Here is a 15,006-nt window from a genome sequence, read left to right as displayed (position 1 = left end):
CAAATACCCTCAAATAATTAACTAACTAAAGCATTATTTAGCAGCAAAGTAAAGATTCCTCAACCATTCGTGTCATCATTCAGTATGGTCGCGTCATCTATGCACCTAAATTTTTTCTTTTCTTCTTTCCTTCAAAGCGTTTACCAAGAATTGCAGCCAAACCACAAAACTTTAATTTAATTTTGAAAACTGTCACCAAATACATAAAAAATTGGGCTTGGACAATTATGCTATGCATGTGGTGACGTCAACGTTACATTGTATGCAGTGTTTTTTTCTTGCATAACATAATGCATTGGTGTATTGAGTAAAGAGAAGAATGAAAATAGCAGAGCAGAGCAGAGTAACTGTATGCGGTACTCTGCATTGTGCGTTATTAGTTTTGTGCTACAACGAGAGCTTGTGTTAGAGATGGAACGAGAAATAGAACGAGAAGTGAAATGGGCAATGGAACGGGAATTGGAACGAGAAATGGAACCGGAAGTGGAACGAGAGTTGCAGTGAGAGTTGGACTGAGAGCTAGCGCGAGAGATGGAATTAGAACTAGAACGAGAGCTGCATTTACGAAGATCTTTCGCTTGCACACTTGTCCTTGTGCTTATCTACCATAGTTGCTAAGCAAACGCTTATTTCATTTTATCTCCGCAATAGGCGAATAATGGGATCTTACTAACTATATTCTGAGATTGAGTTCAGTTGTTTAGAGGTGTAAGGTTTTTTTTTTGTTTTCTGATTCTGTAAAGAAAAAAATAAGGACCAACTTTTACCTATATTCTAAAATCTCTTTTACAAAGTATTCACTCTTCCACTTCTATCCGGTACTCTTTGTAGTCTAATCTTTTTCAATTATTGTTTCCCTCTTTTGTCAAAGGCAAGAAAGATTTTTCTTTTCGAGGTAAACAATGTGGCTATCTGAAATACCCACCAAGTTTCAATAACAAAGTCACGAAGATGTTAAAGTAAATGTAAATAAAAATTAAACCACAAATGGTTATGAATCTTGACCATCCCTGCTCCTCTTCTCTCTCCCCCCCCCCCCCCCCCCCACCAACCACCCACTACACCACACTCCAATTAATTCTCAAGACTTCTCTTTACTAATTTGCATTGTTTTTTAATTATTACTGGTTCTTACTTTTTTTTTTCTGGTTATGAGCTTTAACCAACCTTTTCTCATCGTCAAAAAGTCATCGACAAAAAAAAACAAGTACTAGTTCAACGCCTGCTCTTTACTGCGATCTGCGGTCTGCGGTGTGTAAATCTTGAGTCTACATCCTGCACCCCACTTTCCCATATCTCATCAAATTAAAGATGTTGAAATGAAGAAGCATTCGAGTGTCCTTGAATCAATGGGAGGAACAATATCCACTTTTTTTTTTCCCTATTCCCTTTTTTCTATTTCCATTCTTGTTAATTCTAATTTTCAACAACTGGAACATAAGGACATTGCTATTCTCACTCTACTTTATATTGTGAATTTCTGTCCATTCTCAATTTAGCAAATGGAACCTCAAGTGTGACTATCGAAAATAGAATTTAAGTGAAGACATCTACAAATAGCAAGAAATTTCAGGTATTAGATACTTGGAAGTTCCACACTTGCTTCTATCCCCCATTTACTTTTTTTCTTCCCCCCCCCCCCCCCCCCCCGCCTACTCTCCTAGCTCTTCTGGCTTTCTATTTTCTTTTGCTTTTGCTTTTCAATTTTTTATTTGTAATTTATTCCTCTTTTGTAAGAAAGCAAAGAAGGAAGGAACTAAAACGTTATTTCTCCATGAGATTGCTTTCCCCATCCCCCACCCCCCACTACCACCAAAACACACACACACACACACAATTATCAAACCAGAACTAACATACGTTTGACGACTAAAGGAAATGATAAAGAGTGTGCATATATATATATATGTTTATATGGGTATGTTTGGCAAAGAGAAAAAGAAAAGTTCAAGAGTAATAAATGTATGTGCATTTTTAAGCAATTGTACAAACATCACAAATATGCACGCAAAAAGTATTTATATTTTTATTTTTATTATGTTGAAAGATGCACCTCCACCTTGGACAAGTTGATCAATTTCGGCGATCGCCAGACTACATTGTCGGTTTGTTGTCCTTCTCCTCCCCCCCTTCCTTCCCTTTCCTTTCTCCCCCCATGACGCAAGATAATTTTTTTTTTGAATTTCAGTCCTCCCAAATATTGTCTCTTGCCATTTATGGGTCTGGTTCTATTTCCATTTTGTATTTTTATTTTTATTTCATTTATTCTTTTATTTTTTTTAATTTGCTTTTATAGCAACATACTTTCTTTCGCCGTGCATACCCGGTGCATATTTCCTGGTTTTTTTTTTCTATCTCTCTATTACTAATATTATTATTATTATTTATTTCCTTCATTCTTACACTGTATGAGCCATATCATGCACATTTCCATTGCTTTTCCTGTTTCTTCCCCCAATAATTCATCTCTTTGCTATCCAGCATTTATAGCATGTCATTATTTTGCATATTTTGTGGTATCGTTTCGTTTCGATATTCGTAAATTCTTGCTTTTGCTACCATTTTGAAGAGGAAAAAAAAAAGGGGAGGAAAAAATTAATATTTTTTTTTTTCAAGAACCACGAGGTTAGCCTATTAGTATTGTAAGAAGGCTCTGTTAGATGTATGTTACAATCTAAAAAAAAGCCTTAGCTTCTGGATCCTAACCATACCCTTGTCTTATCTGTAAACTAAGAACTGAACCTTTCAATTTTTTCTTTTCTTCTTCCTTGCTTCTCTTTTTTATTTTTATTTTATTTGGGCTATTGTTGCGGATATAATACTAAACAAAGGATTAGCGCTAAAAGACACTAGATACTATTGTAGTGGTTCTAAGTATTGTTGCTGCCAGGGCTATTTGTTCACTGTTCATCGTAGCATATTATATTTCACTATTGAACCACAAAAGTGGTCATGGACATCATGACGTTCAAAATGCCCTTTTTTTTTTATTGTCAAAGTAATCTATATAATCCTTCAAAGTCTCCAGATTTTTTTTTTTTTCTTAGACAAGCAACAAGCAACAACAAGAAATAAATTTGTTTTTGTTTCTTGATGGTTCTTGTGTCACACACAAAGACACAAAGACATAAAAACACAAAGACATATACAAACACTTTGTCTGTATTCAATTTTTCACTTTCCAAAATTTTTCCAAATTTTTCTTTTACAATTTGTTTTCCAAATGATCCTTTGGGCCTTTAGACCTTACTTCAAGGTGCAGAAACAATTTTTTCTTTTGGTCTACAAAGTCGGCTATCTTCGCTGATAGAGGCTCCTACCAAAGAAATGCAAGTTAAAAAAGAAACGTGAAAAATTAAAAATAGTTTAGCCAAATTGTTTAATCTTTTTGCCGGACTGATAACCTATGGTCTTTATGTTCCATCAGTACTTGAGTATAGCGAAGAAAGCTTGGGTATTTTCTCCTTGACAAAATGCTGCAAATTAATATGAACACGTAATGCGGAAAAGAAAAAAAAAATTGTCTATAAGATATGAAATATTAAATGTAGAATTAGGAGGAGTAGGTTGGGAAGGGGCAAGAGAGACAGAAAGAGAGTAGTTTTGTACATCAATAGCACATCAAGCTTACACAAGATATGCAACTGGCTGTGTTTCACTTTTCCATAAGCCCATCATCATTTTAGACCATCAACACATTATCATGCTGACAAGCTGTTAATTTATTTGTTTTATTATTATTATTATTTTGTTTTCTTCCTCTCGCAATCTCTAAGCAAGTATTGCATTAAAACCTATTCCATCAAGATGTTGGAAAGAATAGTTAATAAAGTATTGCTTCCGCAACTTAACGACTTGACGTTGCATCTTCTTTCACACGTTACTAGATTGCTGTCTTCTACATTATTTAATTCATTTCTGGTTGCGGTCTAATATATATTCTTAGACCCTTTTACGTTGAAACAAAAAAAAAAATTGAAAAAAAAATAAGATAAAATAAAATGTGAAAATAAAATCTCATTTGGTTACTAATCGGTTACGAACTACTAATTTCAATCTGCCCATCAATAAGATTTAATACTCAAGTAATCATGGGTCGACGCTACTGGGTATTGGATCACTGTTTTTTTATTTTCTTTTTTCTTCTGCCGACGACAAAGCTTGCATTCTTTTATGGAAATCCCACAAAACTGAACCAAAACTGAACAAAGTAGAAAAAAAACCCAAGAGAACACTACAGAATGTGGGTTTCGCCCATTAATATCTGTGTCTGAGACATGTTGAAAAACTCTTGTCTACTCTGACAAAATATGTCTGCCGATACAGACTCGGTGTTTCACTTTGCTTTTCGTCTGTACACTCTCTCGCTTTTCACTTGTTAGTTTTTGTTCCACTTGTCGTTTTCCTCGCTTTCCTCGCTTTATCTCTCTCCTGCTGTGGCTGTTGCTCCACAAAACATGAGCCAATTTGGAATTTGCACATTTGAAATATGTACCTTTTTGCTTGCAGTACCCTGTGCTATTTCAAATACAGCAGTGACCAACAAACATTTATTTAGTCGATTCAGCATTTACAATGATGGGCAGATACAATATGTTTTTTCTCTTTTTTTTATTTTTATTATTAATCTATGGACAACGGGGTGTCGACACCTTTTTGCAATGAAACAGGTTCATATTAATAATAAATAAGTAAGTGAGTCAGTTTTAAAAAACAAAAAAAAGGAAAAGAAAAGAAACGAAAAGAAAATCGACAACAAAAAGGTATTGGTGTATATATGTAGAAAAATAGGAACCACAACTACTTGTGCAGCAGAACCTTGAGAATAATTCGGTTGGCAAGAGCAATCAAATCCCATTAGCCTCCTTGTCAAAAAAATAAAATAAAAAATTAACAAATATAGGAAAAGGTAAAGGTAAAAGGTAAAGTAGATTTTCTTATTCTTCTTCGCTGTATTTCTCTTACTATTTCTATTTGCAATCTTCAGTTGAGGCAAGTACTCACATACATCCAGACAATTAGTAATTTTTTTGTTCTTTGCAAATTCAAAATAGAGCGTGAATCCCTCTGAATATGCGCCGAAACAAAAGAGGTACATACATGAGAAGTCGAGTGTTGTTACTGATGTTGTTGTTGTTGTTGTACTTTTTTGTTTTGTCTTTTTGTTTTTGACATCATCACACCGCTGATCAAAATCTCACGGCAGCAAACGAAGGAATGATGACAATACCAATTCCGAAAAAAATATATATAATAAAAAATAAAAAAATAAAGAGAAATTTGTTGCAGAAGCACATCGTTCTTCTTTTGAAGTTGATATGGTTATTTTAATCTTTGTTGGTATTACTATTATTGTTCTTGTTATTTCGATAACAGATTCAGGAGAACAAGAAACACCAAGTTGGAGACTAAAGCTAAATTTAAAGCTAAAGCTAAAACTAAAACTAAAATTAAAACTACAATCAGAATAGAACCCATAAAGAAATAATTGGCGTGTCGCCCTCAACACTCTATTTGTATTAGTGGTTTGTAGCACTGGTCCAAAGGCTACAGCAAGGAAAACGCACCAAGAACGGCAACTAGTCCCCATTTTTTACTAGAATTAATCTATTTGTGGTGATTTTGCAATCATTACAGATTAGGAGATAATCTGGCAGAACCAAACAGAAATATAAAATAAAATAAAAAATAAAAAATAAAATAAAAAATAGAACTCTGCATTTGATCTTTTATTTTATTTTATTTTTTTATTTTGTTTTATTTATTTTATTATTTATAATAATAAAATAAATAAAAACAATTATAATTGTTCCCTTTGGAACACCTGCAATTGAAACATCTTTAATTTCCAAAATGGTTTATTTGTGGTGAAATGTTCATATAAAGATACATTTCCGCCTCTTTACCCACCAACTAACAGAAATCACTGCAAATTAGTCTTGCTCCTCAAATACTCTGATTCATTATAGAACTTATATTCACCAACCACTTCTACCACAACTAAGTTCAAGACTGTATTCACCATCGATACATAAATTAAATAAATAAATCAAAAAAAAAAGATATATACACCTTTTTTTTGCAATAATATTTGTACATTGCATACACACCCCCGAGACGGCAGTGAAATTAAGGTTGGCGTTCTTCATTCATTCATTTTTTACTTCTTTTGTATCAATCTTGAACTTGAAAAGAACTACTTATTGATTTCTTTTGTTTCCTCCTTTTTTCTTCCTTTTTTTTTAATTCTTGATTTGACAGCGTACCACGGAATCCAGCATTATTTGGAGAGCAAAATTGAGTTTCCATTCATTCCTTAACATTTATTTTTCCACGCATATATTTTGATCAAATGCATAAGCTACAAAGATCATGACCCAATTACCGTCAGTCTCGGAGCTTATGAGCTCAACAAAGCTATTCTTTCTACCAAATAATTCATCAGCAAACACAAGTGCCAGTGCTACTACATCAATGGACAATGACAATAGCAACAAAGTCGACGAAAAGTTGAGTAACCAATCACCCAAATCGACCGTTGCAAAACAAACAATGCTAGATTCTAATACAACCAGCCTCAGTGCAATGCCACAGATGCCAGATAATACAAACTCTACAAATTACACTGACCACTTGCACAGTCCAAACAAGTATTTAAATCTGCCTCGACATCAAGCAGCCAAATTCACCAAGCCAGATACTGAAATACCATCGAGACCAAATTTACTTGAGCATACAGAGAAAAAGCGACTGCTAAGTCATTCGCTCCCACCATCTTTACCAAATCACTCCAAGTCTCCCATAGCTTCCATGGTTCAGTTACCAAGGATCTTGCCATTTGAGGACCGTCTGCGATCTAGTACAAATATTTCAAACCCTACTAATACTAATACACATACACATACACATGCACCTCCCCAACTTCCTCTTCAACAACATCAACATATACTTCCCCCACCTGGCCCACTTCCTTCTCGTCGTCTTACTGAACCGCTCATTCTGAATATCAAGCCACTACACTTGCAGCCACCTAGTTATGAACAACAAAAGCTGCACACTCTGCTCCACCTGTTACTGCATTACCCTAGGTCTGGTTCCGTTCACCATATACTGCAACATATACCTGAAACACAATCGACGACACAAGACGCAACCCAAGTACAAATGAGTCAAGAAGCGTATGATGACCATAAAAGTAGTATTGTCGATGCTTCCCAGGAGCAGCAACAGCACCAGCAACATGACCCACAAGGGTCTTTGGCTAGGCACTTTGCTTGGGATAATCGCCGACACCTGCATGGCCCTTCTCTGTCTGATTTAAACCAACGTATTCATACCACTGAGATTCCATTTGGTGCCTCTTCTAGTGCCATCCATCAACAGCAGATACTTGCTGAGCAAATACCTAACACGTCAAATGGAGGTTTTTATGTTGTTCAAGGCCCAAATGCACCTTTCTATGTTGCCGAAAATTATCAGCATCCCGCACAAGCACAACAGCAAGCACAACAACAAGCACAACAACAAGCACAATTTTTCCCTGCAGGTCACGTTATAAATTCGCAGCATGTCCAACCACAGTATTATGAACCATACCCATATCCGCTTTCCAAAGGGGTTATGTATGATGAAAATAATGCCTTGATAAACAAGCGCAAAATCATTAAACGAAGAACCAGAACTGGTTGTCTCACGTGTCGCAAAAGACGTATCAAATGCGACGAGAGAAAACCCAGCTGTTTTAATTGTGAACGAAGTAAGAAGGTGTGTCTTGGGTATGAGAATTTGTCCAGCATTCAGCCAAGAAAGAGGGTTAGAGACACCAGTTTGGATCTACCTGTAGTTGGCCACCACGAGAATGGACAATATGGGGTTGGCAATGGGATTGCGATAACCAGCCATAATTATCGTGAGCATCAAAACCAGAACCACCAACAGCAACAGCAACAGCAACCTATAAATCGCCAGGATCTGCGACTTTTAGGAAACGAGTCTAATGGCGCAAACCCAAGATTTCAAGCACATATAAACTTAGAGCATCCTCAAGAACAGCAGCATCTGCATAATGGGCCCAATAATTCTACAAATTCATATTTCAACAAGTTACATCCTCATCATCTACAACCGGTACCAGCTCATTTGGTTGGCGGTGATCTTGTTCCATCCAATGGGGTTATTTCACCAACTGCATTTATCCCACAACCTCAAGCGCATGGGGATACTCGCTACAATATTACTTCGGGGCCTTTGAAACCGCCGCCGCCGCCGCCACCTCAAATACCATTGTCAGAGCAACAGCATCCTCACTTACCACGTCATGGTCAGTCCATAGCCACCCCGAATCCCAAGATGTATGAACCACAGGAGATGCGTAATAACAATCATCATCATTATTATTATTATTCTCAGCATCACCCACTGCAACTGCAACAACTGCAACAACAGCAGCAGCAATAGCAGCAATAGCAGCATTAACAGTGAGAGAAATAGTGTGCCCAATGCATTTAATAGTCGTTTTACAGTATTTAAAATCTATTTTCTTTTAATGATTATGACGAAATCAACCAAGTTTATTTTTCCAATGCTTTACTTCATTTACCGAGGACGCACAGACTTTCAAAAAAATAAAAACAAATAAAAAAAAAGTAAATGGCCAAACAATTGCTTTGGTTTATTAAATGAAAATTTGTGTTCACTTGAAGCAATTTATGAACCATTCTCTCTTTAGTTACTCTTCCTCTTCTTCTTCTCGTTCTTTTTCTTTTCCATTTTTTATGCTTGATAAAGTGCAAACAAATACAAATCTTCTACGTTGTATAGTACTACAAAAGTTGATTCTGCTGTCTTTCTTCAAAACAAAACACATGTTGTTGTTGACTTTTTCCAATTGCCTAATTAACATGCTATGTAATTAAGCTCTATTGTTCATGCTATTGTTATTGTTTGAGCTTTTGTTAATATATTTGCCAATTTTTTTTTTGTTGGTAATTTTGACTCTGACCACTAACGTTCACTTTGAGACTGAAATAAATAAATATATACATACTTTATTGTGTCAAGCTTCAAATTTTCTTAGTTCCGTTATATTTATATTTATATTTATGTTTATGGTTTTGTGTTATATTATTGTGCTTGCGTGTTTATAATTCGAATCCTAAAGGTCGCCTTGTTTTTTTTTTTTTTGTATTTAAGTAAAAAAAAAAAAAAAAGAACATTTTAAACACAAACACTTTAAACTTTTGAGGCATAAATTAGAAAAGAACCAAAGTTACTTATAAAGATATAGATAAATAAAAAGAAGTTAGTATATATTGGCACCCCAACACACACGATTGCTCTATTGTTTGACCACCCCCACTCACCCTTCCACCCCTCCCTCGCCCTTCTTTGCCCTTCTTTGCTCTTTTTTAACCCTGGCTTATGTGCCGTCTTTGTAAATGTAAAACAACTAAATTACAAAATATATGATGAATAAGTAAAGACTAAAACATAGCAAAACCTAGCAAAACCTAGCAAAACAGAACAAAAAGTCTAAAGACTCAAGGATGTAAACCTTGTACCATTTTTTTCTCTTGTTTTCTCTTGTTTGCTTTTGTTTTTTAATTTGAATTTTTTTATTCCAACTTTTTTATTCTGTAACCATTGATGAAGCACGATTATGTATTTTCCCAAATCGATCGACTTTTGCTCTTTCTCAGAGTTTGTGTGGTGAATATTGACGATGGAAAATAAGGTGAGGGCGATAGAGGATGAATGATGGACAGATGGTCAGTAAAAGCGAGAGATATAAACTGTGTACTGTCAATAATTGTTGGATTCATAAAGAGGGGATGGGCTTAGGCTGGATCCAGGCTGATTGTTAAGATTAAGCTCATATCTGAACAGCAATGGCCTGCGTCGATCTCGTTTTATGCGGCGACTACATTCCTTTCGACGTTGCTACTCTCGTTAAGAAACTCATAAATCAACCAACCCACCCCCACCCACCTCCCACTCTTCCTTTTCTTTTTTTATTCTTGCATAATTAACAATTTTGCTGATGCTTTTTTTTCTTTGTTTTCACATGGGCCATTTTGTTTAGGTATTCTGTTGCTGAGTTTTCTATTGTTTCTTCTTGTACATTGTCAATTGGCCAGTTTCCTCTCTTTCTTTTCACTTTCTTCTCTTTACTGTTTTTAGAGCTATTTAAATTAAAGTACTTAGGTTAATACTCTCTCCCCATGTGTATGTATGTATGTATATAAATATGCAAGTGTGTGCATACATATGTGTGTTTTGTTTGTTAGTTTGTAAATTTGTGGTTAGCTCTGTTTCCATTGCCTGTGGCTAAACTTTTCAAGGTTTTAGAGGATCGCCCTCAGCCTCCCCCACTAACCCATCTCCCCTTCCCCCTTCCCCCTTCCCCCAAATAAAAAAAAAAAAAATTTAAAGAAAAAATTGAAACAATTTTATAAACCTTATTGTTTTTCTTTCTCTTTATCTTTCTTCTCTTTTTTGGGAAGGAGGAAGAAGGGGGGGAGGTGTGTATGTACCTTTTTTTTTATTATTCTTCTAAAACGGTGATATTTTTATCCCATTTTGGATATTGAACAAAAAGTTTAAACAGGGTTTGTAGTGAAGGTTGGGCATAATAATAATACGGATGGAAAGGAAAGAAGGTATAGATGAAAAGAAACAAAATAATCAAGAAGTAAAGGAGGGGGTAATTACATATTTTGAAATGATAAGGATTGATATGGATCGAAAGCAGTCGGCTAGTCGACTAATCATTAAGTCGGTAAGTTGGTAAGTCGGCTAGTCGGTAATAAAGTTTGTTGATTTATTTTTTTTTTGCCTCGAATTCTGTCTCCCATTTCTTTCCAAATTCTTTCCACCTCCTTCGCCCCTCTCCCCCCCCCCCCCCCCCCCGCCCTCTTCCCAACAACCTCTTCTTTTAACATTTTCAGTATCTACTTTTTCAACACAATTTTTTTGTTTTCGTAAACCTCATACAATGTTGAGTTCAAACTGCTTTATTTAAAAGTTGCACTAGAGAGTAGCTTCAGATCAAGATCCCCATCCTTTTTTTTTTATAATCAGTTGTTCGTGCCACCTGAAAAGAAAAACAAAAAATCAATAAACCTTTCCCTTTTAATTAGTACCAAATTCTTTCTTAGCAACTATACATCGCACGTGACAAACAATTTTCCATTCACATTTTCTTCCTTGCACAAGTTATAATGAATAAGTAATGTCATAGTCCAAAGCTTCAAATCTTTTTGGCAAAGGTTTGGGGGGAAAATAAAATAAACACTCAACACATTAGCCACATCAAAATGATTTCTATACAGTATTCTTTTATTTCCATTTCGATTTTTCCAACTTTGATGCAAAATAACACAAATATCCAATAAAATTTTTAGAGTAATTCGTCTAACAGATATTGAGATACTTTCAAGAACCAGCTCGTACTATAGCGAGTACATAATATAGTCACACAGCCCATACATAGATCTCCATATGCCCCCCCCCACTTTTTCAAACCAATTTGACAGTTAGTAGCAGTTGTATTTACTAACAATATTAACACCTACAATGTAATACAAATATATATATGTATATATATATATATATAAACATAAGCATATTACATGTTTGGCTTAGATGGTTGTTTGCTTATATAATTTGCATTTTAAGAAAACGGTGTCATCACATTCGAAGTATTAGATTATTAAACACAGTATTGTTGGAAAATGTCAAGAAATAAAATTCCTTCTTCAATCACTTCAAATAGGAGCAACCAGAAAAGCCGTTACTCAATCTCAACATAAACAAATTTCACAAGAAACAAGCCATTCCTTTTCTTTCTTTTTTCTTTTCTTTCTTCTTTTCGTTCCATCTTTCTTCTTTTCTTTCTTCTTTTTTGGGCACAGAATACTTGAGGAGAGAGAACAAAATATTTTGACACTTATTTAAACCATTGTACATCACCGCCTTAACCCCCTTCAGATCCATATGCAATTTATCAAATCCATCAAACACGCATCTCCAACCATGCATTATTAGTAACAAGTAGCAAGCCTATAAATTGCCCATAAAAACACAACTTGTTTGAACTTTATATTCAAATTGCTCTTGAAAAATCCTCTTGCAACCAATATACAATTCCATTTAACATTTTTTTTTTCTCTCTCTCAATCTTTTTCTTTCTCTTTCTTCTGTCCACATCTTGACTTTAATCCCCTGTTCTTGTCTCTCTTGCTTTACCACTTACCACTGCCCCCCCCCCCCCCCCCCCCCCCCGCACCATCCCTCCCCCGGGGCTTTCCCTTTATTTTTCAAAATTCAAACCATTACTTTGTTTTCAACAGGTATATCAAACACCACCCATAATCATAAATACCCACCGATTTAGTACTAGCTGAAAAAAAAGTATTATGCCACTAAAAACACGGAAACTTGCAGTTGTTGGTGCTCGCTCGGTTGGGAAATCATCGCTAATTGTACGGTTTGTTGAAGACCATTTTCTTGATAGTTATTACCCAACGCTCGAAAACCAATTTGGCAAAAATATTAATATCCAAAACCAAGATTACGCAATCGAGATTCTCGATACTGCAGGTCAGGACGAGAATAGCATACTAAACGAAAAGCACATTGTTGGTGTCCATGGATACGTGTTGGTGTTTTCAATTACATCTAGACAATCGTTTGAGACAATTCAACATGTTTGTAATAAAATACTAAATTCAATAGGGAGTGATGATATTCCCATGATATTTGTGGGAAATAAGTGCGATTTAGAATACCAGAGACAAGTTGACAAACAAGAAGGAGAAAAACTAGCTGAGAGATACAAATGTAAATACATGGAAATCTCAGCAAAGGATAACTTGAATATCAATCAAACATTTGAATCTCTAATAACCGATATCGAAATGATGCATAATCCCCAGGTAATAGCAAAAGGCAAATACGAACGATGTATAATTGTATAAAAATTAAAAGTAAGCGGAGAAAAGAAAGAAAGAAAGAAAAGAAAGAAATGTATAAAGTATTTTTGCACGCAAATAATTATTTATCACTCAAAACGCCATTCAGCCCCTCATTGTACTTGTATTCTTTACAAAGATCAATCTAGTGCCACCAGCAAACATACCTATGAGCACGTCCACAATTCGTTTCGGATGCCTCTAAAAAATAAATTGCAAGTTGCAATCAATAGGATGCGAAGCAGTCAATTGCGGCTTCTGACTATACTTGGATTGCAAAATAGTCCTCATGTTTTGCAATAAACTCAAATACGATTGATTGGGGTTTTGGTTCATGACCGTGAGGAATGCATAACTCATGGCACCGGTTGCTTGTCCGCCAATACTGGAGTCTGCACTTGTTTGGTCATCTTTACAACCACTTAACGAGATGGCATCACAAGCCGCAGTCTTGGTCTGTTTACTATACTCATTCGCTTGTGATGATCTTCCTTGGTTCATAAATGACTTCACGGACGAGCTCAAGCCTTTAAAGATACCGGCACTATTACCAGTGGCGTACGACATTGCAGCTTGTAATAATCCTTGACCGGCTTCTTTCATCACATTTGGTTCTTTCAACACACCTTTTGTCGAGTACATATATGGCAAGTCCAACACTGAACCTGAATGACAAGAGTCAAATAATGCTGTCATTCTGCAACCTGGTGGCAAAGTCTTTACCATCATGTCATGCAACAAGTCGTCTACAATGAAACCATTGGTTTGGAAATCCAATGGGTAAATCACTTCGTCATACCCGTCATCTTCATCGTAATTGCCATATTGATCAGGCTGGTCTTCGGTTTGGCCACCATGACCCGAGTAATGGAAAAACAAGGAATCGTTGGGGCGAGCATCCTTGACAAGCCACTGGATGGCATCTAAAATATTTTGACGTGTGGGGATTGCTCTCTGAACCCTTTGATCGTCTGTCAACTTGACTATATCGTCGCTTTTGAATCCGTGGGTAAGTAAAAACTGTTCAACGTTGTTGACATCATTGATTGGTCCTCTCAACTCATTGGCTGTACCGATATAATTGATACCCACCAATAAAGCCTTTTTGCGTCCATTACACGCAGAATATTGATAATTGTAGTTCTCTACACCAAAAGATTGCTGATTAGTAGGTGGTCGCGAGTATTGCCCTGATCCATATTGGTGACCGTAATCTGGCTCTCCATTCTGACCCGGTTGTCCTCTTTGGTTTCCTGACTGTTGTGGAGGAGGCTGACTAGGGCGTTGGTATCCTCCATTGTAGTTTTGCTGCCCACTTTGTTGACCTTGATAGCGTTGTTGATTCGATGATTGTGTTCCACTTGGATTACCATATCCCCAAGAGTTCTGGGGTGGTGGACCTGGAGGAGGACCGTATCCATTTGGAGGTGGACCTGGAGGAGGACCGTATCCATTTGGAGGTGGCCCTTGTGGTGGTCCATAGTTGTATTGTTGCAGCTGCAGCAGCTGCTGTTGGCCGCCATATGTGTGTCTACCTTGACCGGGGAACATCTTAGATGAATTTATAGCTATTCTAAAAGATAAATTGTTAAATAGAAAAGAGGGAGTAAACCAAAAGAAAAAAAATTAAAAAAAAAAAGTAAGCAACAAAAAAATAAGGAGTAAGTAATGGTCTTATTTGATGAAAAAGATAGTTGTTAAATCTTCAATCTAAAAAAAAAAAAGGAAAATGTTGAATCTCAATGAATCTCAATGGGAAATTTAGAGTTTGGAATTTGAGATTTGAAATTCGTGCAAAAACATTTAAAAATTTTATTTTTTATTTTTTTATTTTTATTTTGTTGTACACCAAAAAGAAAAAGTGAGGTCTTATATGCAGACACATACAAGGGGCTTTGAACCAACTCACTTTATGTACTTGTATGATCATGAGATTAGTAAATACTTGCCTATACAAACATTGTAATTTCTCTGTGACAGTAATTGAAATGGCAGAAAGGCGAAAAGAAAGGACTGTTTAGATTCAATCTTCATC

General features: G+C 35.8%; 3 protein-coding genes across 3 annotated transcripts; 2 read left to right on the top strand and 1 right to left on the bottom strand. All coding sequences in view use genetic code 12, as the record gives it.

Moving 5' to 3' along the window:
* Positions 1 to 6,372: 6,372 nt before the first annotated feature.
* PVL30_003702 (uncharacterized protein) lies at positions 6,373 to 8,457 on the top strand (the record flags this gene model as incomplete). Its single annotated transcript, XM_001526255.1, has 1 exon — positions 6,373 to 8,457. The coding sequence occupies one exon, from the start codon at positions 6,373 to 6,375 to the stop codon at positions 8,455 to 8,457; it is 2,085 nt and encodes a 694-aa protein (XP_001526305.2).
* Positions 8,458 to 12,416: 3,959 nt separating this feature from the next.
* Positions 12,417 to 12,977, top strand: RHB1 (GTP-binding protein; the record flags this gene model as incomplete). Its single annotated transcript, XM_001526254.1, has 1 exon — positions 12,417 to 12,977. The coding sequence occupies one exon, from the start codon at positions 12,417 to 12,419 to the stop codon at positions 12,975 to 12,977; it is 561 nt and encodes a 186-aa protein (XP_001526304.1).
* Positions 12,978 to 13,172: 195 nt separating this feature from the next.
* Positions 13,173 to 14,522, bottom strand: MCA1 (Ca(2+)-dependent cysteine protease; the record flags this gene model as incomplete). Its single annotated transcript, XM_001526253.1, has 1 exon — positions 13,173 to 14,522. One exon carries the CDS (start codon positions 14,520 to 14,522, stop codon positions 13,173 to 13,175), a length of 1,350 nt encoding a protein of 449 aa, XP_001526303.2.
* Between the last annotated feature and the right edge of the window lie 484 nt (positions 14,523 to 15,006).

This window comes from Lodderomyces elongisporus, chromosome 4 (genome assembly GCF_030384665.1).
Source record: "Lodderomyces elongisporus chromosome 4, complete sequence".
In the NCBI taxonomy this organism is placed as follows: Eukaryota; Fungi; Ascomycota; class Pichiomycetes; order Serinales; family Debaryomycetaceae; genus Lodderomyces; species Lodderomyces elongisporus.
The sequence above is the reverse complement of the archived record's forward strand: the minus strand, read 5'-3'. Positions and strand labels throughout refer to the sequence as shown.